This window comes from Equus przewalskii, chromosome 6 (assembly GCF_037783145.1).
Source record: "Equus przewalskii isolate Varuska chromosome 6, EquPr2, whole genome shotgun sequence".
Taxonomy (NCBI): Eukaryota; Metazoa; Chordata; class Mammalia; order Perissodactyla; family Equidae; genus Equus; species Equus przewalskii.
Window position 1 is genome coordinate 77949755 of NC_091836.1, and position 27436 is coordinate 77977190.

Here is a 27436-nt window from a genome sequence, read left to right on the forward strand (position 1 = left end):
TTCCTCAGCACCCAGCACAATGCCTGGCTCATAGCAGGCACTTGATCCATGTCCGTTGACTGACTGACAGCTGGCTTCCTGACTGAATGAATGATGATGCACTGGGGCCTGCCTCATTGAGAACCCTCTAGCCCAGGGATTGGATGAGCTGCCTGGGGTTGGCCCCTGCTCTACCCTACACTGCCTCTGACTACGTCATCTGGAATTGCTCATCTCACCCAGCACAGGCCAGGCCCAGTGACAGGCTCAGTTAGGATGTGCAATGAGGGACAGAAGTGTCCAAGGGCCCTCCTCGCCCAAGGACAAGTTCTCAGTTGGGGGATGGATTATAGAGAGAAACACGGGTGAGGTGGGGGGTCTAGGGGCTTCGTCATGGTAAGATCTACCTGTGCACTCCCAGATCCTTCCACTGCATGTGGCTGCCTCTAGGTGTTAGTTTCACATGGGAATTATCTGCACAGAATGTGGAGTCAGACCAGGCCTGAGTTCAGATTCAGATTCTGTAACTTACTAGAATGGCTCTTTGAGCCTCAGTTTCTTCAACTGTAAAATGGGGATGATGATAATAACAGTACCCAAAGCAGTGGGATGATAAAAATAGCATCTCTCTAAGAGAGTTAAATGGATTAGGCATGTTTTTATTTATGAAAGCCCACTGGTCCCAGGGTGCAGTGCCCTCTCCAGAGAGCACACACCGATGCCCAGGAACTGCCTCTGGGGTGAGGCAAGAGGCTGCTGTGGGGAGCCAAGGCCTCCTGTGGGAGGGGTCCAGAGGCTGCCCTAGAATTGAACGGAGACCTCAGAACCAGTGGACCCAGCACTGGTTGTATAAAGTGAATATTTCAGCAGCAGCTACAGTCCTGGTGTTGACCACGAGCCAGCCACAGCTGTGAGTATGTGCTGTCCCTGTGACGACTCATCTAATGCCCAGAGCAGCCCCGAGGAGCAGGTACTGTCAACACCGCCCTTGTAAAGATGAGGAAATCCCCCATCTGTAAGATGAGGGCTAAGTAAGCTGCCCAAGGCTGTGCAGCTGCCAAGTGGAGGAGCTGTGATCTGAACACACGTTATCAGACTCCTGGGCCACATGCCAACACCATGCCACACTGCCCTTTGCCACTGCGGCCCCCTCACCCCGTGCCTTCCCTGCAGTTAGAAGATTCTTCTCAGACCCTTTGCCCACTCTCTCTCTTCTCTCTTGCCCTCTGTCTCGTCTCTTTCCATCTCTCTCCCTCTCTGCCTCTTTCTCCTCCCTTTCCTCCCTCTCTCCTCCCTTCCTTCCCTCTCATACCCTCTCTCATCTCTCCCTCTCTGTCTCCCTGTTCGTCTCTCTATCTCTGTGTGCTGTCTCTGACCCCTGATCTGTGCTGGCAGATTAGGGGCGGGGGGAAGCAGGAGAAGGGAGCCTGGGTCATTCTGAGGATCCCTCGGCTCTCAGATATGGGAGGAACTCCCATATTCCCCACGAGCAGAAGGGAGACCCATTAGAACAAGAAATGTGGCCTGGGAGCTGCCTCAGTCCCTTAGCACCTTCAGACTCTGGAAGGCAATACTGAACTTGCCAGAACTGTAGGAAAGCCCAGCCCCCAAGACACAGGGCTCCCCATTCTGCTCACAGAACAGACGCAGGAGATAAGAGTCTGTAAATCCAGCCCCAGGAAGGAGCCCCTGGTCCAGCTCCTCTCTGGAATCTGGGTGTGCCCCGAGAAATGCAGGGGATCGAGGGAGTACAGACTCAAACCTGGGTGCCCCAGGCAGCCGCTGGTGTTTTGGGGAACCCGGCAGCAGAGAGGGTTTCTGTCAGCTCTCGTAAAGGAGAAGGATGGTGCCCCAGAATAAAAACCATTTTGGAGAGTCCGAAATATTTAATCTGAGTCTTTTTTTTCCCATTGGAAATAGACTTTAAAAGCTAATTTCTCTCTCAGCAGCAGAGTTCCCTCCTCCCTGAGGCCTGGCCCAGGGCCTGGTCCAGCCTCTTCCTCTTCCTGCTATACAGTAGTTTCACAGTTTCCTAGTAAAGCACCTCTGGCCATTGGCCTCTGCCCCGCAGCCCTGATGGATGCTCTGAGCAGCAGCTGCATTCCCCTTCCTGGGTGCACTCTGAGCCCCTCGAGACGGCATGAGGGTCTAACCCAGGAATGAGGAGCCCTAGCAAGGGAGGTCCCTGCTCCATGAAGGGCATGCAGGTGGTGAAAGGGAGAAACCGCAGGGTGGAAGAAGTTTGATGTGAAACTTCTTATGTGAGCACTGGACCCAGGCCAGGTAATGTGTGTGTGTGTTTCATCTGATTATTTTATCATGATAAACCAGGCTTGACCAAGAATTTTTCTGGACTAACTCATCTTCATATCGGCCCATCTTTATTCATTCATTTTCAGGCAATTATAGCTTTAGAGGTAATATGTAGCTAAATATCAACTTAGACTGACAGCATTCTTACACTGGAATTTTCACCAAGAGTGATACAAAGTTGCAGCTAAAAAGCATCTTTCCAGAACCCACCCTCACTTGGTGGCAGCATCCCCAGATGAGTGGTGCTGGGGATCACTAAGCACCAGATTTAGTTCATCTGGCTGTGACAATCTCTGACAGCTTTAAGGGAGAAACAGTTGTTTCTACGTAGAGATGAGATTTCCCAGGCAGGAATTTTGCATGGATTCTGCCTGGGGCTCCTCTAGGTCTCATGATATGGGCCACAGTTTCTGGGACCAGGCCCAGGAGAAGAGAAGACCCATGTGGGAGTTCATGATGGGCCCTGCAGGAGGGTCAAGATTGGAATCAAATTTCTTTCCAAGCACAGACTACATGCTCCAGCTTCAGGCCCAGAAGTCAGGGCCTAAGCAGGTGCCATATTCCACGAGTCCCAAGCCCCTTGTTAGGGAGTCTCTGACACGAGGCCGCCAAAGAAGGCAGGGAGAGGAGATGGGGTCCCATGGGCAGAAGGGACTTGTGCACAGCTACAGCACAACACTCCCCACACCCCCACCATCCGCTGCCCCAAGCTGAGGCTCGAGCTGCCGCAGCCTCTAATGGCTCATGTTCAGCACTCCTTGGCTCCCCTGTATCCCCATCTTCTATGTTGCTGCAGCCCAAGGAGAACCAGGCCAGGACCATTCATGCCCTATGCTTAGCCAAGGTTGTCCTACATAGTAGTGGGATGGGGCAGGGGGTTTCAGGCTTCTCCTGGGTCCCCCCAGGGTTTGAATCCTCTCCAGGTGCATAATTCCTGCACCCAAGAGCCATTCCAGCCCTCCCTCTATTCCTGCTATAGAGAAAGCTGGTCTCTTTTCTGCTCCCCGCTCCCTCCTATGGGTTCCACACTCGCTGAGGTGAGGCCTGTGTGGCCTCTTCTTGGGGGCAGCTGTGGACTGCTATGGGACTTTCTGGGTGAAGGGTCTCCTACTCAGGTCTTCATGGTGTCCAGGATGGTGACCCTAGCTCATGTAAGCATGGCACTTCACAGTGTAGATCTTGGCCCCATGGCTGCCCCAGGAAAGAGATCATCCTCATTTCCTGGGTGAGGATGGTGAGACAGCAGTAAGTGGGGCCACCATGCTGGACTTGGCAGGTTCCATGCCATGTTGAGCTGAGGAAGCCCCCTGGCAAGGTCTGGGGTGGGAAAAGTGGTGCTGGGGTCCTCTTAGAAGGCCAGCTCTGCTCTTGGGGGCTTTCAAACTCTGGCTGCCTGACTTTGAGTCTATCTCATTGTGAGTGAATTAATTGTTGTGCAACCTAGAGTGGTAAGACAAGTTAATTACATAATTACTGCAAAATGACACGTTATTTCATGGCTGCAATATGGTAACTCTGTTGGAAACAATTGTAATTGCCCAGAAACTGCATTCGAGTGGCTCTGTTATCTCTCGATAACCATGTAATTAACTTGTGTTACAACTTTATCTGCAGCAAACTCTGAAGTTAGGAGTTGGGGCCTTTGGGGTGGGCACAGCCATCCTCGACCTAAGGGCCCAGGGAGGGTCTGGCACTGGGGGCTCTGCTACAATCCAGGAAAATAATTTGGCATGTTGAGTGAGGAAAATTCCTCATTATGGACTCCAGCCCTCAAACTCATGCACAATCTCATGTGGTCACATACAGACAGCTCCCCAGTTTCGTCAGACCCATGCAAAAATACCCACTGGAGCTGATGCACTGTCTCTTTGCCCTTCTTCTCTCACATACACGGGTGCAGCTCCTTCACCGAAGGTGGGTGCCCCAAAGTTGAGAACTCCTACCCCAAGATCTTTGGCCCCAGAAATCCCTCCCCACAGACGGGAGCACTGAGCACAAAACCACAACCGGAAGACGTGGCCTCCTCCAAGTGCCCATAAGAGCCCAGCCATCCTCGCACTTCCCTCAAAGTGAAGGAGCAGGCCTGGGGGTGGGGTGACGGGAGGTCCCAGCCCAGTGCAGCCTCGCCCCCCACCCCCACCCCCCGACCCCAGCAGCCAGTTCCCTGCCCAGGGGCAGGCAGGGCTTGAAGCAGTGTGCTGGCTCCCTCAGCCCTGGGCTCTGGGCTGTGGCCAGGGTAAAAAGAATCTCCAGGGAAGGAGGAGCGAGTGGGCTGCTGGGAGCCTGTCCATATATCCTTCTTTTTAATACCGTTCAGTGATACCTTTTCAGTTCCAGGCTCTGTGCTTGGTGCTGTGGTTGCTGCCAAGACCAAGACAGCATCCCTTGCTGCCCTGGGGGAGCCAAGCTGAGCCAGTGGAAGGAAAATGCCCTGGTGTCTGCCTGTCGCCTGCTGGTCTGGCTGTCTTCTGGCCTGAGTGCCTGCCAGCTTGCCTGTCTGTCTGTCCCTACCTATCTCTGCCTACGCACCATCTACTGTGTGTCTATCTCTCCTGACTGCCAGCACATGCATCTGTCTGCCTGAGTGTCCATCGGTTTGTCTGCCTCTGACTCTCTGTCACAAGTCATCCTGTGTCTGCTGGATGGAACTGGCCTGTCCAGGTCTCCCCGAAGTGTTCGTCCTCACCATAACGTGCTCCATGTATTTCCCTGGCTTTCTACCTCCTCCTCAAGGGCACCAACTGTATCCGATCCATGATTCATCCTCATGCCTGGTGCTTCCAGCATGGTGCTGAGACAGAGTGGATTAAGGTTTGCTGACTGAATGAAGGAAAGCCTCTAGCCTGTGTGGCTGAGTTATAGGACAGCAGGAGTGTTTTCGCTCACCCAGCAGAGTAGAAAGCCGGGCCCCAGGTCAGGCCCTGGCTGCAGGGAGGAGACAGCACACGCTGCCACCAGGGAAGAGGGGTTTAAGGATGGTACTCCCATGGGAGGGGGCTTGGGATTTGGGGTCCTACCGTGGAGCTGGGTCCCTGTCTGGGCAGTCTGGGGGTCTCAGTGGGGGGATGTAACACAGGAACCCAGCGAAGAGAGGGTTTTATCTTGTGTTTCTTCTTCTTGGGGTCTGGGGCAGGGGGAGGACACCCCGTTCCCACCTCTAGCTGGAGGGTGCTGAGGGTTGTCCCCTTCCCTCCAGCTTCTTCCCCCCTAGAGCCCACCTGGAGCTCCCCTACCTGGCAATAGCACAGCTGGAGCCCCAGGCCCTGCTCCATGTCTGCCCCCCCAGGGGCCAAGGGGAGGGCCCTGTCCCAGTCCCAAGCTGAGAGGACGGGCCCCAGGTCTGTGTCAGTCATGTGACCAATGCAGAGAAACCTCCCCAGAAACATTCATAAGTTTAATCCACGCCAGTAATAAAATCGCATTACATTTTTCATAAAATAAATGTTCCCATTTATATACAGAAGACAGACTGTACAGGCCCAGCCTGGCCCCAGGAGGGTCACACACAGACGGGCGGTGGTGGAGGAGGGGCCGTCCTTCCCAATGAGGACAGAGGAGTTCTAATCGCAGGAGAGCGGCTGGCCGGCTAGGCGGTGGGCAGGCGGGCAGACGGACAGACGGGCCTGGAGGTCAGGCGCTGGGCATTACTGAACCTGGGATTCAAAGGTGCCATTGAGCTGCCCCTCCTCATAGTCCATCTGACACAAGATCATGTTGTTCTTCAGGAAGAATTTGTCTCCCACACAAAATCTGGAAAATCCAAGCAGGAGAGAGAAGCCATGGAGGGGTCCCAGACAGGGGGCTCCAGACAGGACCCAGCCTGGCCCAGGAGATGGACATGTGAGAAGTGAGGTTCTGGGGAGTTTTCTCCTTGAACTTTCCAGAGGGGATCCCCAAAAGTCCCACAGCAAACCTGGTCAGTCAACCTGAGTCAGCCCAGCCCTTGGCCAGGCCTTGCAATCTGGGGTGTAGGAAAGACAGATGGACAGACAAACCTGGGCCACAGGCCTTCCACAGTCTGGTCTCTCATGGAGGTGGGGACAGGGGTGGGGTTGGTGGGAAGGTGTAGGAATAACTTCACCCTCCCAGAGAGGAAGAAAAAGAGAGAAGGACAAAGAAACAGGAAAAGACTAAGAAAGGAGAGAGATGGAGAGAAGTAGAGACGGGGAAGGAGGAAGGGATAAAATGATTTTTTATCCCTCTGTTCCCCTCCCCAACTTGAGAGGATAGCTCAGTGAAGGGCACTCTTCCCCTAAACAGAATCTGTGGGTTTCCTGGAGCATCCTTCTAGGAGGAGGTGGCCCTGTCCCACCACCTTCCTCCTACCCAAAGAAGGCCCTGTGTTGGGCACCCCCAGTCCTCCTCAAGTATTGGAGGATTCAGCCCTTCTCCCAAGATGTCCCCAGGGTGGCTGAGGCCTTTAGTGGGACCCCAGGGTCACAGGCCCAGTCCCGGCAGATCCCAGTCCAGCCACCAGGTGGCGCTGCAACTTCACCAAGCCCTCTTAACAGGGTCTAGCCAGAGCCCCAGCCAGACCAAAATTCCCTGCAGGTCCCTCTGGACGTGACCCTCTGGGAACACTAGCATGAGATCCTTCCTGACCTGAGGGCTTCTGATCAAAGGGCCTGCCTTCTGGTGCTAGGCCCCCAGCCAGGGCTGAAGGGCTCTGGCTGCTTAGGTCCCTGGGGCTTCCCACAGAGCTGGGGTACTATGTAGGGACCAGTAGACCAGAAAGGAGGCAGGGTTGGAACCAGAACCACAGGTGTGAGTGGCCGTTTCCTGAAGGGATTTCAACTTCAAATCTAGAACCCCTTCTCACTAGAGCATGCATGCAGGCACATGCACACAGCACATGCACAAGCATACAGGGCACGCATACAGGGCCCTTGTACATGCACACGCATACTCACCCATCATGCACACAGAGCACACACATACTCAGCTTGTACATGGACATTCAAAAACACACACATGTACATGACACTCACACTGTGCATACACAGTGAGCTCATACATGCCCCCCATCCATTATCTTCACACAGAACTGTGCCCTAAAAACATGCACACACACTATTGAGTGCACACATTTGGCTATGGGGCTCAGGCATACATAAAACACACATATGCACATGCATGCTCATGACAACTTGCACACACAGAACCCAGATTTGCATGCATGCCTCCAAAGCACTCCTGGTCTGTCCCAGAGGGCATCATGGGGTCTGGCGAGCAGGTGAGCGGGTCGGGTCTGCTGTGGGTGCAGCACTCACCTCTGGTTGCAGAGCTGGCAGGCAAAGCAGTCAAGGTGATAAACGTTGTCCCGGGCCCGCATCACCATCTCGAAGGCTGGGATCAGCTTGCTGCAGGCGGCACAGTTTCCTGTGGTGCCGAAGAGCCTGTGGAGGGAAGGGTGCAGAGGGCTCAGGGGCCGGCCAGGGAGCTGGGGAGGCAGGGCAGTTGTCTCCACCCAGGCCCCCAGCTATCTCCCACCTCTGTGGGCTTAGCAGGCGGGCTTGGGCAAGGCAGTAGGAGCGCAGATAGCAGCACTGAGATTCTGCCAAGAGACTAGGCTTCAGAGAAATTGGCACATCCACCCGGGGAGGTGAGTGTAGGGGCTCAGGGGTCAGTCAACACTGCCCACCCCCAAGCTTGACTGACAGGACCCCCTCCCAGGTTCCCATTGTGGTTTCTCAAGTACCTGGGGCCACCAGGAGAACACTGGGCTGGGCCTTGAGCAAGGACTCAAGATTCACGCAAGCTTGACTTTAGAGGCAATCTGCTGACCATGTGCTGTGTGTCCTCAGGCAAGTCACCAAGTCTCTCGCTTTTCTTTTTAGGAAGATTGGCCCTGAGCTAACATCTGTTGCCAATCTTCCTTTTTTTTTTTTTTTTTTTTGGACTCCCCAAAGCCCCAGTACATAGTTGTATATCCTAGTTGTAGGTCATTCTGGTTCTTCTATGTGGGACGCCACCACAGCATGGCTTGATGAGTGGTGTGTAGGTCCACGCCAAAGATCTGAACTGGGAAACCCCAGGCCGCCAAAGCAGAGCATGCAAACTTAACCACTCGGCCAGGAGCCGGCTCCTCGAGTCTCTCTGAGCCTCATTTATTTCAACTGTAAAACGAGGATTGAAATACATCCTTCACAGGCTTGTTTTGAAAGTTTTTGTAAAGTCTCAGTCACAACTCATTCAGTAAACACTTCTCTAGTGTTCACCATGTGCCAGGCACTGTTCTAAGAGCTTGACAAAGATCAACTCATTTAATCCTGACAACAACCCTATGGGGGTCTTTTTCTGCCACCAACTCACCATGTGATTTGCCTAAGTCCCTTTTCCCTTTTCCTGGACCTCAGTTTATCCTTCTTTAAAATGGGAGTGCTGGTCTACATGATCCTGTTCAAAGGTGCTTCTAAAACAGGACTGATGCCAAAAGGAAGTTCCAAGGACATCAGGCACAAGGCCTCTTTGAGGTGGGCACTCCTCTTCTTAGCTGCTACTTGCAAAGCTCTAGAGATGGGGAGCTCACTGCCCCCCATGCAGACCAGTCCTTGCCTGGATGTTCCACTGGTCAGAACCAGCAGGCTTCTCCTGGTTGCTTTCCTGCATAGCAGCCCCAAGTGAGGCAAGGGGGCCGAGAGGCAGCAGGAGGCCCCTCTAATCCCTGATTTGTCCAGCTCAAGCTCAGGCGCCTGCAGACGGGCTTGGCTCCATTATTCATCAGCCCGAGCTGCCCGGTGGCTCAGATTAAGGCAGACAAAGGCTGGGCCACAGCACCTGCCTGCTAAAAGGGGCCTTACTGCACCCCATCCATGAGCAGTGGCTGCAGAGGGGCAGACCCTGGACAGCCATTCACTGGGGCTGAGCAGCTCAAGGAAGCCCCCTCCCACCCGGCCCACTGGCCTACCTGGCCCCAAAGTCATTCCCTGGTCTCTGCCAGAGCCTAGAAGGATACCTCCAGGCTCTAGTAACTGGAAGGGCCCAGAATGTTTGTGGGTGTTTCCACTCTGCTGACAAGCCCATCCAGCATCACGGTCCTCCCTCTCCAGGTCCTGTGGACTCATTGGATGGTCTGCCACCTCCCCTCCACCCGGTACGATCAGCCCCCAGTGATGTCCTAAACCTCCAGACTTGAAGGTCCCTTCCAAGCTGTCGAGGGGCAGTGCCCAGGGCATCCTTCCTTAACCTCTCCTCTGGCCCCAGCCAGGAGCAATGAGTTACAGATCCTGGTTTACTGCACCACTTTAAAAAACTGCAAAAGGCAGCAGTTAAAAGAGAAAATGCAGGCAGGTAAATCTTAGGCTCTTGGGAGAAGTAGGGGAGCCTCCGCTGATAACCCCACCCCCCTAACATGCCAAGTCCTGAGCAGAGGAAGTGCCACGAGGCCCTTGGCCCGACCTATTAATTAATGCGATGGGCCTTCCTTCCCCGTAAGGCCCTGCCGCCACCCAGCAGCCTGCCTGGGAGCCAAATGCAGGCGCTGGGTCTCAGCCAAGGCCCCCGCTTTGCGGCCTCCTTCCAGCCTTGCTGATGTCATAGATGGCCTGAGGGAGGGTTAAGTGGGGGAGGCAGCCCCAGGGAACAGGATCCAGGTTGTGGGGGAGGGTAGGTCAGAGCTCTGAGGAATGCGAGGCAGGGAAGCATTAGTCCTTTCACTATTCACAGAGCAGTAAACTGAGGCTTGGAGAAGGTTAGAAGCCAGAAGGCTCAGAGCTAGTTCAAACCCAGGTCTGTAAGCTCCAACATCAGCGGTCCTTCTCCTGGGGTCTGGCCACCTGCCACACTCCCCAGGCATTGAAGTGTCTAATCCCAGGCCCCCCTGGAAAAGGGGAGCGGGAAAGGAGACTGCATCAGGCAGGAGGGGCCCAGGAAAGTCGGAGCCTCCCCACCTGCTCCTGGAAGCCCCTCTGAGGCATCCCATCCCAGATTCCAGGGACGGGCTGGGTCAGAAGCACCTGGCAAAGGCAGGGGCAGCCAGGCTCGTGCCCTCAGGCAGCTTATCTCAAGTGCTCAGTGGCCACACACACCTGCCCAGGACCTGTGCTAGACACTGAGTCCAAGGGGTTAAAGGCAGGGCTCTGTCTTGGGGACTCTTCGGGTCTCTGGGGGAGCAGGCAGGGGACAGCAGACACAGGCTGTGCCCACTGTCTGGACCAGGGGCAGAGCGCACGGGACTTGGTGGCTGGGCTGCCAAGCAGGAGCCAGGCTGGGGCGGCTGCGCACCTCAGGTAGTCGCGCCTGCACAGGATGAGGTTGGCCTTGGTGTAGAGGGTGGAGCCCACCTCGCCCAGGCGGCAGTCGCAGCAGGCGCACTTGAGGCAGTCCTCGTGCCAGTACTTGTCCAGCGCCTTCAGCAGGTAGCGGTCCTTGATCTTGCGGTTGCAGCCCGCGCAGCCCTTCTGCTTCCCTTTGGGCTGGACGGAGAGCATCGGCACACCTGCGGGGGGAAAGATGACAGACAGATGGACACAGAGTCAGCCCTGCGGTTCTGAGCCGCAGCAGGGCACATCCCCCTGGGAATGGAGCCCACTGCTTCTCACTGCTGGCCCCTCAGGGTTGGGGCTCCCAGGAGCCCTCACATCCTCCCCAGTGACCTCCTCCCCTGGCCCTGGTCCTGTCCTTTGGGCAGCATGGCATAGACTGTTCCCCCACCCTGTGAAGGTCCCTCCAGAAGCCGCAGGCAGCACTGGGGAGCCCTGTGTCAGCTCTGCTGCAGGGCACACACACAGCCCCAAGGACCAGCCTCCCTGAAGCCCTCTCAGGCAGCCACCATCCCATTGGCTCTTTCAGCAGCCCTAAAAACAGAATCTCATAATGGCCTTGGGGTCCACTAGAACTCCCAGATCTTTTTGCCACCTCAAGACTTCCTCACATTGCTTGTGTTTGACCATTTTAATCTAAAAAGTCAGCCTGCAGCCTCTTGGTCTATTCATGCAGAACTGTGGAGGTGTCAAGAGGAAAGTGAGATGCCCCTGTGACACTCCCAGGAGGGAGCAGGGGCTCTGGAGCTCCTGGCACGTCCATGTGGGGAGGCAGCTGGATTCTCCTCAGGAATGCTTCTACCTAGATTCAAACTTCCTATCTGCCGTGGCCTGAGGGAAGGGAGGATCTGAGCCTCTGGATCCTTGCTCATCCCACCAGGATAAGAATCTGAGCCACTGGGCCTCTCTCAGGGCCCATATAAGCTTCCCAACATACAAAACAGTGCTGAGTACGAAAGGCAGGAATCTCAACAAGGCATTCACTGAAGGGAGGGGAAGACCTCCCAGCAGGCAGGCGTGTGCACTCATGCACACTCCATGCACACAGGCACAGTGTGCAAGCACGTGCATGCATGTGCACAGAGGCACGGGCTCCTGGCCCCTGGCCCTGGGGCCACAGGGAGTGACCACAGAGAATGACAGTTGAGGAGGAGGTGGAGACAGGTTGGGGAGCCTGGACATCCACGTGGAGCCCTGAGGCTTGAGTGTGGCAAAGACTAGGTTTGGAGGGAAGTGAGGGAGGCTCAGAAGCCCTGACCTGGACAAGGGGTTGCCCGTGAGAGCTACCTGAGAGCCCCCCATGGAGGCGGTGGGGTTGGGGGTGCCTCCCCTGACCAAGGTTCAGGAGAACAGAGGGGTGGACTCTGGAGGGAACAGCCCACCCCTGCCTGCCCCCCCCACCTCGGCTTTCCCACAAGCCCCTGAAGTCTGCCCTCCTCCTGGCCCCATTCTCTCCAAGGGTGGTCTGTACCCTCCAGGGCTCTGGGTTCAGCTCCTGTCCCTCCCTCCCCTCACTGCCCCCAGCCCAGAGTCTGAGCTGCTTCCTTTCCCTTCGCTCTTCCAGATGTGACCGTTCCTCAGGCTTCAGGGGAGAGAACCAGCCTCCAAGGGGCCTCAGTCTCAGAATCCACAGACGTCGGGTCAGAAGGGCCCTCAGAGTTCCTCCAGGCAAGTGTTCTCATTCTACAAATGGGGAAACTGAGGCCCACACTGTTCAAGGAGCTAGTAGAAACCACAGATCAAGTTGGCCCCGGGGGTCCTTCCCCTGCTCCTGCACTCTTTCTCAGCTTCGCTGCCTCCTCAGACTTCCCTTGGGGAGGGGGTGGCCCCTGGGCCAGGGTGGCCCTCCGGAGCCCAGGAACAGCGGGTCAGGTGAGGGCAGGGAGGAGGCAGCCCAGGCTGTGATGGGCTCTCTCCCTCCCCACTCCAGCCCTGCAGGGCCGTCTGTTAGCTGGGAAGTTTGCTGCCTAATTTCCTTAATGCAGTTCTAAAGGTTAATTGGTCTGAGAGAGTGATGGGGCTCAGGATGACTATGTCCTCAGGCTTGCCTGTGTCTCCTCTGGCAGGGTCCAGCCTGGTCCCAGAGCTCTGAGAAACCCGGGGAAGCCAGCTGGAGAGCAGGCACCCCTGAGAGCAAAGGGGAACCCTTGCCTGTGTCTCCTCTGGCAGGGTCCAGCCCGGTCCCAGAGCTCTGAGAAACCCAGGGAAGCCAGCTGGAGAGCAGGCACCCCTGAGAGCAAAGGGGAGCCTGTGAGTCTCCTTCCAAAAGGCCTGGCCTACAGGGGCAAATGGGGGAGAGGTTAAGAGAGCTGGATGTGGGGAGGTCTGGGGGTCCCAGGCTGGGATTACTGTCCCTGGGGCCTGCGGAAGGAGCACCCAGCCAGCATAGCTCTGCATATACATACCAACTTGGAAAATCTCAGGCCAGGCCTCTAGCACAGCCCTGCAAAGGCTGACTTTCCCCTTGCTCACCTGGGCTGGCAGCAGGCCTGGCTCTCTTCCCAGCAGTCCCGGGCCCTCCAGGGGCTCTACACTTGTGCCATCACTGGCAGGGGGGGTGAGTGGCTGGACCATCCACACGCAGGGGATACACCTGGCCCACAGGTATACCCCCAAATGAAGGAGGATCCCAGCACTAGGAGTGTCTGTCCTGGTCCATCTTCCATCTGGCTTGGCTCCGGGACAGGCTGGCCTTTCAAGCTCAGGCCCCAGCATGCCTGGCCCCTGAGGCTGCAGGGTTATGAACTATAGCACCAGCCAGCAATTCCGTCCCCAGTGGGACCTGCGACCTAGACGACCCAGGGAGGCCATGCGGAGCGAAACTATAGGCTGCCCCAGGTCCCCTGCCCCCTGCCCGTGCCCAGGCTGGTCCTGGCACACAGCAGGTGCTCTGTAAGGCCTGGTTGCTCTGCTCTAGGGTGCTGCACTCTGCCTCCTGGAGAACTCTTAAGAAGCTACGTGGCTTCTGCCAGTGTCTCGTGTCCACTGAGACAGGGAACGCCAGGGCCAGCATGGCTGAGGAGGTCCCAGAGCTTTGGGGACCTTAAGCTTTCTCTGTCTGGCCAGGCTGAGGTCCTGGGAGAAGTCTGACTCAGCCCTCCCTTCTTTAGGGAACACACACTGTGTTTGCTCTCACTGGGCTAGTCCCGGAGACTGGACAACACTCCTGGAAAGGTGCGGGGGTTGAAGGGGGCATCTGTGGTCTCCTGCTCCCCAGATGGAGCGACGTTCCCCAGAGGGTCCGGGCTTCCCCTCCCTGGCCTCCTCCCCAGCCCCACCCGCCGCCAGCCGGCCCTGCAGACACCTCTCCCCACCCTCCTCCCCTGCCTGGCTGTGGGAGCTGAGCCTCGGGGCCATGCACTTTCCATTAAGGAGATAGCATCCCTTTGCTGAAGTCCATTTGGGATCCATTTTAGTGTTATCTAAAAATCAAATCTACATGGTAATCCTTTTAATGTACTTCTGACTTTAGAAAAAACCAGCTCTGCGCTCCTTCAGGAAAGGTTTTAAAGCATTACCCAATAATTACTACTCACCCATGAAAACACTGATATTCGACAACGGCTGGTGTTTGCCCCTGCGCACACGCATGTGCCAGCTCCGCTCAGACGCACACACGGGACGGGCAAAATAAACCAGCTCATCAGCCCGTGTGTTCCCCTCAAATCTTAGGGTGTGGGGGTTGACATTTGAGGGGAGCTAGGCCAAGCCCCTACCCCGCCTCTATGCCGGGCAGCCAACGGTGGAAGGAGGCAGCCTCGCCGTCTGACTCATCGGCTGCCAGACTCTTACTCGCAGCTCTTTAATCTGAGGAAAAGCCAGACAGTCCGGGCAACGAGAGGGACTGCCAGAGGTCATTCGGCCCTTCCTGCACCCTCCCTCCAGCCAAGAGAGAGGCCCTCCTCTTCACATGGACCCCCCCAGAGTGGTCTGCAGGGCCAGACCCAAGTTCTCAGCAACTCCTGCCCACCTGTCCCAGGCCAGGTTGCCCTCAGACCCAGCACTCAGACTTCTCCCTACTGGCCCCTGGGGCCCAGCGATCCGATGCCTCCAGTTTGCACAGAGGCTGAGCCTGGCGGTGCAGAACTCCCGCCGCCTCCCAGGGGACTCCTGCGAGGCCAGTCCTCCACCCCAGAATGCCTGCCCCACCCAGCCCAGGTCACTCCAGGCTATGCCCTGTGGCTCCCCTGCTGGCAGCCACACCACTGGCAAGTCCACCTGGCATTTGAGGCCCCCTCTCACATGCCAGCATGTCCTCCTCGGCACTCCTGGATCTGGTCCCTGCAGAATCCTGGAATAATGTCCCTTTCCATCCTGCAAATTGATCCTGTTTGCTTCTCTAGCAGGGCCTTCACTCCACCACTGCTCCAGGGAGAAATGCCTTGTCCTGCCCGTCCCCACTGTCCCCAAAGGTCACAGTCACAGTGGGGTTGAAGCTAAGAGCACAGACCTTGAACTCAGAGAGTCAGCTTTCCAGTCTGGGAACTGTCCCAAGTAGCTGGAGGGCCTGGAGCAAATCCCTTCACCTTTCTGACTTGCATCTGTGAAATGGGGGCCCCGATAGTCTCTTCCCATACAGACTGCGTGAGGGTAGACTAAGTCATGCCTGTGAAGCCACAGCAGAGTCTAGCAGCCAGAGGGGGCCTGCAAATAGGAACTGGTAGCAGAGTTAATATGCCCCCCAGCATGTCTTCCTGGCTCTGACACTTGTTTTCTTTCTTCTTTAACTTTTTTTTTTTGAGGAAGATTAGCCCTGAGCTAACTGCTGCCAATCCTCCTCTTTTTCCTGAGGAAGACTGGCCCTGAGCTAACATCCATGCCCATCTTCCTCTACTTTATATGTGGGATGCCTACCACAGCATGGCGTGCCCAGTGGTGTCATGTCTGCACCCGGGATCCAAACCAGCAAACTCCTGGCTGCCAAAGCGCAACGTGCGAACTTAACCACTGTGCCACTGGGCCAGCCCCGCTTTAACTTTTTATGTTGACATAATTTCAAAGTTTCAGTAAAGTTGCAAGAATAGAAAGAATTCCTGTATACCCTTCACCCAGATTCCTTAAACATGAACATTTTTCCATGTTTGCTTTATCCTTTTCTATCTACCTACCTACCTATAATGTTTTTCCTGACTCATTTTAGAATTAGTTTTAGACAAGAAGCCCCTATACCCCTTAATACTTTGGTGTGTATTTCCTAAAAGCAAGGATATTCTCTCACACGACCACAGTACAATTACGAAAACCAGGAAATTATCATTGATATAACACCATTATTTAATATACAGACTTCATTTGGATCTCACCACTTCCCTCAATAATATCTTTTATAGCAAAATAAAATTCTGGATCATGCATTGCATTCAGTTGTCAAGTTTAGTCTACTTAAATCTGGAAGAATTCCTAAGCCTTTCTTTGTGTTTTAAGACACTGAGATTTTTGAAGAGCACAGGCCAGTTATTTTGTGGAATGCCTTCAATTTGGGTTTGTCTGACCCTTTGACTATATGACTTTAACTCCTTGGTGCCTCAGTTTTCTTTGTTGTAAATAAATATGAAGACAGTGCTCACCTCATAGAGTCACGGCGAGGAGTAAAGGAGTTAATACGTGTGAAGTGCTCAAGGCTAACTGGACTTGTCGTCCAAAGTTAGCTCTGATCAGTGTCACCCCACTCAGCACATGGGAAAGGACCTCCTTAGTCACAGCTCCACCTCAGGTCCCTAAAATAGTGATGGACGCATTTTGAGGAGAATAAACTAATTTGAACGAGCCACCGGGGTTAAAGTTGCACAGGTACTGGCTAGCGTCCAGCATTACCCCAAGCACACTCTAGTGGTCACTGCAAACATGTACAGAAGGAAGTCAGCCCCACCTGTCTGACAGGCAGCTTCAGTGACCAGTCAAGTGGGAAGGGGGTGCTGCGGCGGCTCAGAGGGTGACAGCTCAGGGCAGCTCCCTCTGGCTGCTTTGGGGAAAGCCCTGGGGCACAGGCAGGTGCAGCCTTGGTATTTCTCATAGTCTCCGTGCGCCTCGGCACTGATGCCAAACCCGTGCCCACACGGCACAACCCAGCTGCCAGGTGCAGCTCTGCAGCTTCCCTCCTCACCGCAGGCCCCCTCTCCTCCTCAGGGGCAGGAGGCAGCCTGGGCAGGGCTTTCCCCGGGGCTCAGGGCACTTTGCAGAGATGCTGCCGACAGAACACAGCAGAGCTCAGCTTCCAAGTGCTTAGCTCAGAGTCGCCTGAGGAGGTAGGTACCATCGTTATTCCTATTTGAACAGTGGGAAAGCTGAGGCGCAAGGAAGGTTATGACTTGTCAAGGGTCACACAGTTAGTGTGTGGCAGAGCTGGCATTTGAACCCTGGCACTCTGTCTCAGGGCCCAAGCACTGGACTCATCTGCTGTGCTGCCAGGCTATGTGCTGCCATCTCTGAGGTGCTAGCAGACCCAGGCGGGAGACGTTACAGAGACTAGGAGACACAGGGGAGGTACACAGATACATACACAAATACCCACAGCAGCACAGAGACAGTAACACGTATGCATGTAATCACATATGTCTGCACCAGGTCCATGAGAGGCGGGACTGTGTCTGTTTATTCCCCCCCCACAACAGTTTTATTCCGTACCCAGCACTGTGCTAGCACACAGTAGCTGCTCAGTAAGAAGCATGACAGTGCACGCCCATGCATCCAAGCACACACATGCATGGATGTGCTCATGTAAATACACACACATATGCATGAGCAGTCACGTGCACGTTTACTGTCTTTAAAAAACCACATTTCCAAAAAAATGGATCATAGCTCAAAACTGAGCTCTGATTTGAATGAAACCCACGAGTCAGAGGCCTGGCGCTCTGTTCTCAATACGACTTCCCCAAGGAAATGGAAGAATGTGAGTGCCCCAGGTTTCACCCACAGGAATCCACGTGGAGCGGCGGAAATTATCCAGACATTATCAGCCCCACAACTGTCACACTCACTTCAGCTGCTGGGGGTGGGGTCTGTGGCCTCCAGGGATCTTGGTCCCTGCCACCTGCAAGGTGCTGGTACCCCCTGGGCTCATACCCGGGCCTGGAACTGCAGAGGAGGATCCCAAACAGAGCCAGCCAGTGGCCCCTCCCCGGCATCAATCCCGTTTAATAAGGAAATTTGAAAGTGTAATCTAATTCCGCAGGATCTCTTTAAATCTCGTTTTCTCAGAAGTAACTTCATTTCGCACGGACACCTCCAGCCCTGTGAGAAGGCCTCCATTTCACACCAGTTTTATCTCCACAATTTCTCGTCTCAGTGCACTCCTGTCCCAGGGCCTCGCCACGCAGCAGGCGAGGCCCGAACTAATAGCATTTCCTACTCATTTGGAATCAAAAGCCAACGAGAACAACTGTTGAAACGCGTGGCTACAGCCACCCAGAGCACACTCATTACTGCCCCTCTGCGCACCCATTCGCAGGCGCCGTGTTTGCTGGGTTAGATGAGGGAGAGAAGTGGGGGCTCCTCTAGCCTCTTAACTCCCCACTCAGGCAGAGAAAGGAAGGCTGGGGGGCTGGGCTCGGCTTGCAGGGTGGTGGTCAGCTCAGTGGAGGGACGGGCACTGCCCCTCCAGGGAGTCTGAGAGAAGAGGTAGGCAGTGTAGACATGAAGATTGTGGGCCCTGCAGACAGACGGTCTCAGATTGAATTCTGGCTCCATCACTTCCCAGCTCTGCCTCAATTTACTCACCTGCTAAATGAGAACAGCCTATTTTAAAGGATTATGCTGAAGATTAAATTAGATAGTGCACATGAAGTGTTTACACCAATATTTGACACAGTAGCTTAACAAAATCAGCTAAGAAAATTTCTGGATCTCTTAGGACCCAACAATTCTACTCCTAGGTATACACCCAAAAGAAATGAGAGCTTACGTCCACCAAAGGAGATGTACAAGAATGTTCATAGGAGTTTTCCTCATAATAGCCCCAAACCAAAAACAACACAAATGTCTATTAACAGTAAAATGGATAATAACTTAGAGTAGATTTATACAATGGAATAGTACACAGCAGTGAAAAAGAATAAGTCACAGATACGGCATGGATGAATCAGACAGCATAATGTTGAATTAAAGAAGCCAGACACCAAAAAGTTACATCCTGTATAATTCTATTTCTACGTAATTCCTGAACAGGCAAAACCCATCTGTGGGGAGAGATGTCAGAATAACGGGGTGATTGTCACCTGGCAGGAGGCGTGAGGAAGGCTGCTGAGGGACCAGAAATGTCCTCCATCTTGATCTGGGTGGTGTTTAAATGGATATGAACATATGTAAAAATTCGGTGAACTGAATATTTGAGACTTGTGCATTTTACTGTCTATGTGTTACATCTCAATTAAAAAAAGAACTAAGATGGAGACTCTTCAGTCGGACTTTATACGCCTCTTCATAAACCCACCATTCACTGAGCACTCACTACAGCTGTTATCTCAGTGAAACCTCATTTTCACACTGAAGTAGTAAAGGATTGCCCCCATTCAACAGATGAGGAAACAGGCCCAGGGAGGCTTGGGCCTTTACCCAAGGTCACACAGCCGGAAGGTTGCAGGGTGGGGGTTGGAGTCCCAGGCCTGACAGACTCCAGAGTTCAAGTTCTCATCCAGCCCACACCCGTGGCCCCCCTGCACAGCCCGGGTGAGGAAGCCTTGCTGGGGCAGCCTTGGGTTCTCCCGTGCCGCTGGAAGCCAGCCGACGCGGGGCAGGGACAGGGGGAGTGCTTAGGGTGGGCCGGGCTAAGACCAGGAGGGATGGTGCCCAGGCAGGGCATTGACTCCCACCATGCTCTGCAGGGTCACAGGCCATTTCTACTCACCTAGTCGTCCTTTAGAAGCTGCTGCGGGTTCTTGAAAGTGCTTCTGGTGGGGCCAAAAAGCAGATATGGACCAGAAACAAAAGACAAAAAGGGCACAAGGACTGGGAAGGGAGCAGGAGGGCTGTGTGGAGGCAGAGTCAAGACGTTTGCATTGCAGCCTTCAGGGGGACAAAGCCTTGAGAAGGCACAGGTCTAGGGCAGGGGTGGGAAGGCTGAGCTGCGAGGGGAGAGCTGGGGGCTCCAGATCATAGCGACAATAGCAAGGGAAGCCTCAATCAACAGCCAAGGGCTTGAGTGTGAATGAGGGGATGGTGGGGGCTGGGGAGGGTCCTGGAGAAGGGCCCAGCTCAGAGTAAGAAAAGTAAAGGAGGTCCAGCACGCTTGCCTTCTCTAGAGTGCCAAGTTCCTCCTGGTCCCCACGGTCCGCCACAGTAGGGAAGGCCACAGGAAAGCACAGCCCAGTCACATCCCCAACGTCAGCCCCTGTAGTCACGTTCGACCACTTGGTAGTACCCCTTACTGAACGCCTGCCGCAGGCCGATTGCTCTGCACTCAGGAACGCTCACCCTCATCAGGACCTGAGCTCAGGGAAATCACACGACCTTCCCAAGGGCATCCTGAGGGTGGCCAAGTGGGGTTTCAGACGCAGGCTGCCGGCCGGGAGGCGCACCCCACCCCTTCCTGCTCTATCCAGAGGCGGCATCACCCCACCTTTTCCTAAGCAGTGGGGAAAGCGGACTCCTGCTCGGGCCCTGCCAAAAGAGGCCAGCTCTGAAGCACGCCTTACAGGGATGCTGCAGGGCAGAGCGGCCAATGGTCCCCAGAGTCCCTGGAGGAGCCATCTCCTCTGCGGGAGCATGAAGCAGCAGGCATTTTCACAGCGTTTTTTGGGGGAAGCGAGCCTCCTCAGGCACGCTGTGTCCTGGAGCCTGAACCCGTGGGGACCTTCTGTGTTCGGAGACGAAGGGGCTGAGGAGTGGCCACACACATCTCAAGAGTCTTCACTGAGGGAAGCTGAACCCCACACAGCCCGGGGTCGGGCAACAGCTCTCGGGGACCCAGTCAAGAACGTGCAGAGGGGCCTGGACGATGCACCGGGAGGCAGCGGAGCAGGGGCAGAGGAATCTGCGCTCGCAGCCGCACGCCTTTTCTGCAGTTCTCCAGTGAGGGGAACTAAGAAACCTAGGAAGATGCATGTGCTCCCTGTAGCCCGTCACAGGGAAGGATGCTTGAGTGAACTGCGTAGTTGCCTGCAGTGAGTTCTCTTCCATTTCTCCGGTTGTCTCTATAAGGTCCCAGAGATATCTAGAAAACAGTATCTCCAAAATAAGACCCTAGATCTCCTCCCCAAAACCTGTACCCTGACCGCAGGCTTCTCTTCACCGTACTAACACCACCATCCACCCAGATGCTCAGGCCAGAAACCCAGAGTCATCCTCATCCCCTCTCCTCTGCCGATTCCTGGTCCCCATCCAACCTGCTTCATTCTATTTCCAGAGCCACCACCATTTTTCACTGCACCATCAGCACTGCCCCCACCAGCCTTATGTTTCTAGTATCTACAATTCAACTTCACACAGCAGCTGGAGAATCTTTCAAAACCAAGGAGGTCAGGTCACTGCTCAGGTTGAAACTCTTCCTTAACTTCCAGTGGGCTGGGAATCACATCCACACTCTTCATTAAGCCCATGATAGCTTCACATGGTCTGTCCCCTGTCTCCCCTTCCCTTACAGTGTTTCAGCCACACTCCAGATCTCCCTCCTGCCTCAGGGCCTTTGCACATGCTATTTCCCCCTTCCCAGAACACCCTTCCCTGCCTCTTCATGTGGCTGGCTCTTTCTCATCTTTGGGCTTCAGCTTAAAGGTCATCTCAGAGAGGCCTTCCTTGACATCCTTATTTTCTTATTTAAATGACTCCTCAGTCATTTCCTTCTGAGTTTTTATCACAATTTGTAATTGTTTTACTTTTCTGTGATTTTACTTAAGAAAAATGATTGGTTTCTCTCCTAAGAGTACAAACCCCATGAAGGCCTGTTTTGGGGGCTCTGTCTGTCTTGTTCATCATTGTGTCCCCAGCATTGAGTCCCACAGCAGTCACTTTTCACCATCAGTTCAGTTAGTGAATGAAGAGACTGAGCAGAATCTATCCAGATGTCACTGGCAAGAGTCTACTGGCCAGAGTGGGCCGAAGCACACAGGCAGGCCAGAGATGGGAGCCTTCCTCGGGCTTGTTGCTGCCCCATGCCACACCTGTAGCATCTGTAGGCACCTATGGGCACCTGTAGCCACGTGGCCCTAACAAACAAAGCAGATCCAGCTGTGGCAGTGCCCAGGCCCTGCCTGCCACAATCCGGATTTTTGAGAGGCTCATCCCAGGGCTCCAGCTAAGAAAAGACAGCTCTTGTGCAAATATAAACCCTCTACCCCTTAGATAAAGGGGCAGCAACCCGGTCCTTCAGCTTCTACAGATCCAGCAGAAATGATGCCCCCTCCAAACCTCCCCTTGCACATAACTACTCCATCCCAGCCCTCGGCGGGCGGAGGTGGGGCCCCAGAGCTCAGGCATCTGCAGAGCCTCAGCAGCTCTGTCTTGCCCTTCGTGCCTGTGGCCTGGGCACCCCTCCTCCCCTGGCACAGACCTAGCCTCCCCAACTCCCCACCAACAGCCCTCTTGGCTTACAGACATGACCACTCTTCCCTCCTGGCCTAGTCTGAGCTTCTGGGGGCCAGTGGGAGGAAAAAGCCCCTTTTTGCTGCAAAAAACCCCAGGCCTGAGCCTTTCTCCATCTTTAGCCTCCCCCAAGCTCCATCCCATCCTGGGCTGCTGGAGCCAGCCCCCAGGGCCCTTGACAGGATCCTGCTTGGAGCTGCACAGCTGTGGGGACCAGTGTGGAAGCATCTGGAAGCCGCACTCCCCAGACAGCAACTCAGCTGCTCCCTGGGCACCCGCAAAGCCCGCCTCACCCATCTAATGAAACAGGGTTCCCAAGAGGCCTGCAATCTCCGCAGAGGAGGAGGACGGCACGGCCTCACAGACGAGTCTCAATTTCACAGCATCAGGGATGCGAGCACCAGCGCGCTGAACCAGAAAACGAGAGTCTGGCAGGAGCTACAGACACACCGTGAGCGCCAGGGGATCGGAGATTAGGGCCCTTCAAAATCAATTTTGAATTCAAACTTTTAAATGTGTTCTCCAGACCTGAGGAGGAGACCCTCCAGGCAGGCTTGGCCTAGCCAGCCACTGGGTCCTGCTTCCTTCTCGAAGTAGCCAGAGCCCATCTGCTAGCCACTTGGCTGGATGAGGGAAGGGAGGGTGAGGGGGCTAGGAGGCAGGCTCCTGACCCCTCCCCCAGGAGCCTCAGGAATGGAGCCCCTTGGTGCCTGCTGGAAGTGCTGCCCTGGGGCCTCCTGGTGAGGCCTTGGGGGCTGCCCCATCCTCCTTGCAGACCTGGATGAGAGAAGCTGAAGGCAAGTCCCACGTAGGCCACGTCCCCTTTCACCCCCAACCTGGCTGAGGAGGCTCATGGGGCACCAGTAGATGAAGCCATACGAGCTTCAGAGTCAGACAGGAGGGATGTGTATCCTAGACCAGCCACGGGATCCCAGGGAGAGGATTTTGGTTCGGAAGTGAATTTCCCTTCCGGAAACCTGGTGGGAGAAAGCTTGCTGCAAGGGTCTCGGAGCTCAGGCTCTGTTCAGTGAGAGTGTCCCGAAGCTCCCCAAAGCAAAGAGAGAGAAACTGTCATCTGGGGTGGGAGTCAGCAGGGTAGCCTGGCTGCTGGGAAAGACACTGTGGCCACAGGCTGTATTATCCGAGGCCTGGTGTCTACAGCCAGGGAGCTGACAATCACACCGTCTGTCACCCATCAACCACGTGTGGAGTACCGAGTACCATTCTGGGCCCAGCACTATGAGGTGGACAGGGAGACACAGGGCAGCGGGCCCATCAGGAAGCTGAGCAGAGCAGACTGCTCCAGGCAATGCTTGGAGGAGGCCCCAGGGGCCAAATAGGAGAGCCTTGGAAAGCCTGGCTAGCGGAGGATGCTCCTGGCAGCCCAGCCACGGCCCCCGTGCTCCTGCCTGGGTCCCTGCTCAGCCACATTTTTTTCCTCCAAGCCTACCATCAGCCCATGCTGATGCCTTCCCCATCTCTGGGTGGAGAAGCTGGTCCATGCCAAGCCTCTTTCACCCCAATGACCTCACAGTTCCTGCCCCCCAGTGCTCCAAACCCCAGGCTACACTCCCGAGACACAAACATGAGTGACTGTGAACCACTTCCCCTGAGAGGCAAGAGAAGGGGGAGCCAAAACCTTGGCCCACAGAGACCTCAGAGGGAACCCCTTCTGGAATGAAGAGCACTGGGAACGGGCTGGGGTCACTCGACCACATATGGGAGAGAGGCTCCCCACCCCACCCCCAACCCCTAGCTTGGGAGTGGGCTGCCGGCTCTACAAGGAAATTACAACATGGGCCCGGGTAATGCTCCTTTTAGTTACAGCATAAACTGCGGCAATAAAGCGTACCTGGGGAATGTTTAGAGAAAGCACTAATGATTTCTTCCCCAGTGGTTAATAAATTCACTTCCAGATCAATTTGTTCGCGATAGAGCCCGGCGAGCGGAACCCGCGCGGCGGGCACAGCCGACTGTGTCTTTTTCAGTATAAATGATTTATTACAATGATTAGCGGCACATAAACAATTTAAAATACAACGCTAATTAGTTTGGGGAAGAAAGGAGGGGAAAAGCCACCCTGCCTCTCTCCCCATTATGTTCTACTTCCCTAAGTGTGTACTTTTTAATTAAATCCAAATGTCACAATAAATTTAAAGTGTTTTATTACCACTCGGGCTAACGAAGGCAGTCATGCAGCCCCCTCTCAGGCAGCTGCGGGCTGAGCTGGGGTGAGGATTGGGGCACCAGCAGGGTCTGCCCGCAAACTCTCCTGGGGACGGGAGATCTTCAGGAGACCCCTAGAAACCTCTCCTGGTTTCTGGCGCCCCAGGTGGGAAGATGCTGAGACGGCTGGGGGGCGGCCACCTTCTCTCACCTTCCTGATCAACCCAAGTGATAGCTCCTTCTTAACTGCAGCCCTGACGAGCCCGGAAGCCAGCCACTTCTCCTCAGTGGCCTCACAATATCCTGCACCCTCTTCAAGCCCTCCTCGAACGCTCCATAACCTCGTACCTAACACCTCTGCACTCTTGGCACCAAGCTTGGCACTTCCTATACAACATTACCAAGTTCTCGGTCCAGTGCTATGAGTAGTAATTATTGCTTCCATTTTATGGATGGGGACATCGAGGCTTAGAGAGATGAAACAACTTATCCAAAGTCACACAGCTAAAAAGTGGACTTTAGCAAAGTCTTTATTCCTATAGCACTGTTCTGCCTCAGAGCCCACATCTGGCCACATCTGGGCCCTGATTTCCCTGCACCTGGGATGGGGCATAGAACATGGTGGCTGCTCAGGCAGGGCTCTCCGGAGTATAGAGCTCCCCCTCGCCCAGAAACACATTTGAGGCAGGAGTTCAGGCCAACGAGCTGGACTCTGATGAGTCTGAGTTCAAGTTCAGGCTCTGCCACTGACCCACAAGGTAAACTCAGTCAAGTCCTTCAGCCTCCTGAGCTTCAACTTCCCCAGCAGCAAAACTGGAGTGACGACACCCGACTCCGCAGCAGGGCTAAGGAACCAGAGCAGCTACAATGAGCAGAATGCTTTGCAGTCCTTGACACGCTGTCTAAGTAGGAATTACTAACAGAAGCCCTTAAGATGAGCAGGGATCCGTAAGAACCCCATTTCACAGATCAGAACACTGAAGCCAGCAGGGGGAAGGACTTCCCCAAGGTTCCTCAGACCCTCAGGAGCCCACCCAGGACCAGGCTGCAGGCAAACCCCCCTTCTGGAAGCTCAGCCATCCAAGGATGGTTTCTCTCCCAAACACTCTTGCACTGTTTATTTGAAATTAAAAACAAATATCCCAAAACACAGAGTTACCATATGACCCAACAATTCCATTTTTAAATACATACTCAAGCAAATAAAAACATAGGTCCACACAAAATCCTGTCTACGAATGTTCATAGCAGCATTATTCGTAGTAGCTAAAAAGTCGAAACAATCCAAATGCCCATCAACAGATGGATGGATAATTAAAATGTGGTATATCCATACAATGGAATATTATCTGGCCATAAAAAGGAAGTAAGTACTGATACATGCTACAACATGGAAGAACCTTGAAAACATCATGCTAGGAAAGAAGGCAGCCACAAAGACCACATCTTGTATGATTCCATTTATATGAAATGTCCAGAACAGGCAAATCCATAGAGAGAGAAAGTAGATTAGTGGTTGCCGGGAAGGGGGGTGAATAGGGAGTGACTTCTAACAGGTATGGAGTTTCTTTTTAGGGTGATGGAAATGTTCTTGAATTAGATAATGGTGATGGTTGCACAACTGTAAATATACTAAAAACCACTGAATTGTACACTTTAAAAAAGTAAATTTTGTTGCATGCAAATAATATCTCAATAAAGTTGTTATAAAGCAAATCAAAACAAACACTTCTTTGAGAACAGAAGACATCAGTTCATGAAAATTAAGTCCTAGGGTCAGGGGAGGGGGCCTGGGAGGCCCAGCAGCCAGCCCCCACGGGGAGGCACGGCCCTGGTCACCCCATCTCCTGTCAGCTGCTCCATAGAGAGGAAAGGGCTCCAGAGCACCCCCTTGCCTCCCTCCCCAGTCCCCCCATCCAGAAACCTGACCGCACCCACTTTCCCATCCCTGCTCTCCAGGAAACTCAGACCCTACTGGATCTGTCACTCTTCTCTGACTCATCTGCTTCCACCACTGCAGTCATGCTTTGTCTTCCCACATCTCTCCTTGCTGAAATTTCTGCATCCTCCGAGGCCTGTGCCCTACCTGCAATGCCCTACCTGCAAACTGGGCATGCCCATGGGGGAGGGTCCCTCTTTCAGACCTTGAGCTTGTCCTACGTTGGGTACCACAAGTCATGGTATGTGCATAAAGAATAGGACCCAAGTGAGGCCCTCCAGGCCCCCATCTGAGGTTCAGTAAGGAGTGCTGCCCTCTCTCAGGGCCTGTGAGCCCTGCTGGGGACAGGGGTGTGCAAGCTCAGATCCAGGCCACAGAGGCCAGGACAGAAGGCAACAAGGCTGCCTTTGAGGCACATGAAAACTGCTGGAGTGAGAGAGTGCAGTACCCAGGCTGGGGACAGCTCCCTTTGTCTAATTTGGCTAATCTGAGAGGGTGACTCAAGAATATGAGGCATCCTGGCCAACAGGGGCTGCCAGGCCCACACTGTGGCAGGTGCACCCAACTGCTCCCGAGTCTTGGGGGATGACCATGGTTAGGCTGAGGGTCACTGTGGCACCTTGGCCTCATCTCAGCAGACAGACCAGACTCCAAGTCTTTCACATGTGGGAAGAGCCCCATGGAGGGGACAGGACAGCTCTGGCCCCTTGAGGGGGATATCTTGGCCATGGGCAAATGGACAAATGCCCATTTTCTTGGCACACGGCTGGTTCCATGAGTCTTCGTGGCTTCATCATGGGATGCTGTCTCAGGAAGCTGCCTCTTAGGGAAACTATCCCTGAACTTCTCCAAACTTCCCTTCCAAAGTCCTACGGGGTCTGGGGCTGAGAGGACCTCCACGGCTAAGGGATGCCAGGGGGAGGGCTGGCAGGTACCCATCACTTTATGCAGCCACTGCGTTCTCACCAACAATTCCTCAGGTGGGCACAGCGCTGCCCAGCTGGCAAAACACATGAAAACATTTCCCCCTACTTGAGTTTGCAGGGGACAGGGAGGATGCTCTGGGCCCTAATCTATGTGTGAGGAAACAGGCTCAGAGAAGCTAAGTGGCTTGCCCAAGGTCACACAGCAGTGGGTGGTAGAAAAAGACTTGCCTGAGATCTCATTGTCAGAGGATGGCAGAGCAGGACTGGAATCCAAAGGCCACACTTCTTACCCCCCTCCCAAGTCCAAAGAAAAGCACCTCTGCAGTAACTTATCA

At 54.4% G+C, this 27436-nt stretch overlaps 1 protein-coding gene and 1 long non-coding RNA gene across 8 annotated transcripts in view; one reads left to right on the plus strand and one right to left on the minus strand.

Moving 5' to 3' along the window:
• Positions 1 to 18877, plus strand: part of LOC103547183 (uncharacterized) — a 61962-nt gene extending 43085 nt beyond the window's left edge. For all 3 annotated transcript variants that reach the window (XR_011541192.1, XR_011541190.1, XR_011541191.1), the window contains 3 exons: positions 12118 to 12221; positions 16680 to 16798; positions 18720 to 18877. This is a non-coding gene — a long non-coding RNA (uncharacterized lncRNA). The remainder of the gene's footprint in view (positions 1 to 12117; positions 12222 to 16679; positions 16799 to 18719) is intronic.
• LMO1 (LIM domain only 1) overlaps positions 5674 to 27436 on the minus strand; it is a 41393-nt gene continuing 19630 nt past the window's right edge. For 4 of the 5 annotated variants that reach the window (XM_070624288.1, XM_070624287.1, XM_008514260.2 and 1 more), the window contains 3 exons: positions 10516 to 10729; positions 7563 to 7688; positions 5674 to 6042 (listed from right to left, as the gene is read on the minus strand). In XM_070624288.1, coding sequence (XP_070480389.1) covers positions 5937 to 6042; positions 7563 to 7688; positions 10516 to 10729 — 446 coding nt within the window. In that variant the 3' untranslated portion in view covers positions 5674 to 5936. Of the gene's footprint in view, positions 6043 to 7562; positions 7689 to 10515; positions 10730 to 14089; positions 14249 to 27436 lie in introns of those variants that run through there. The other variant, XM_070624286.1, reaches the window with a different exon arrangement.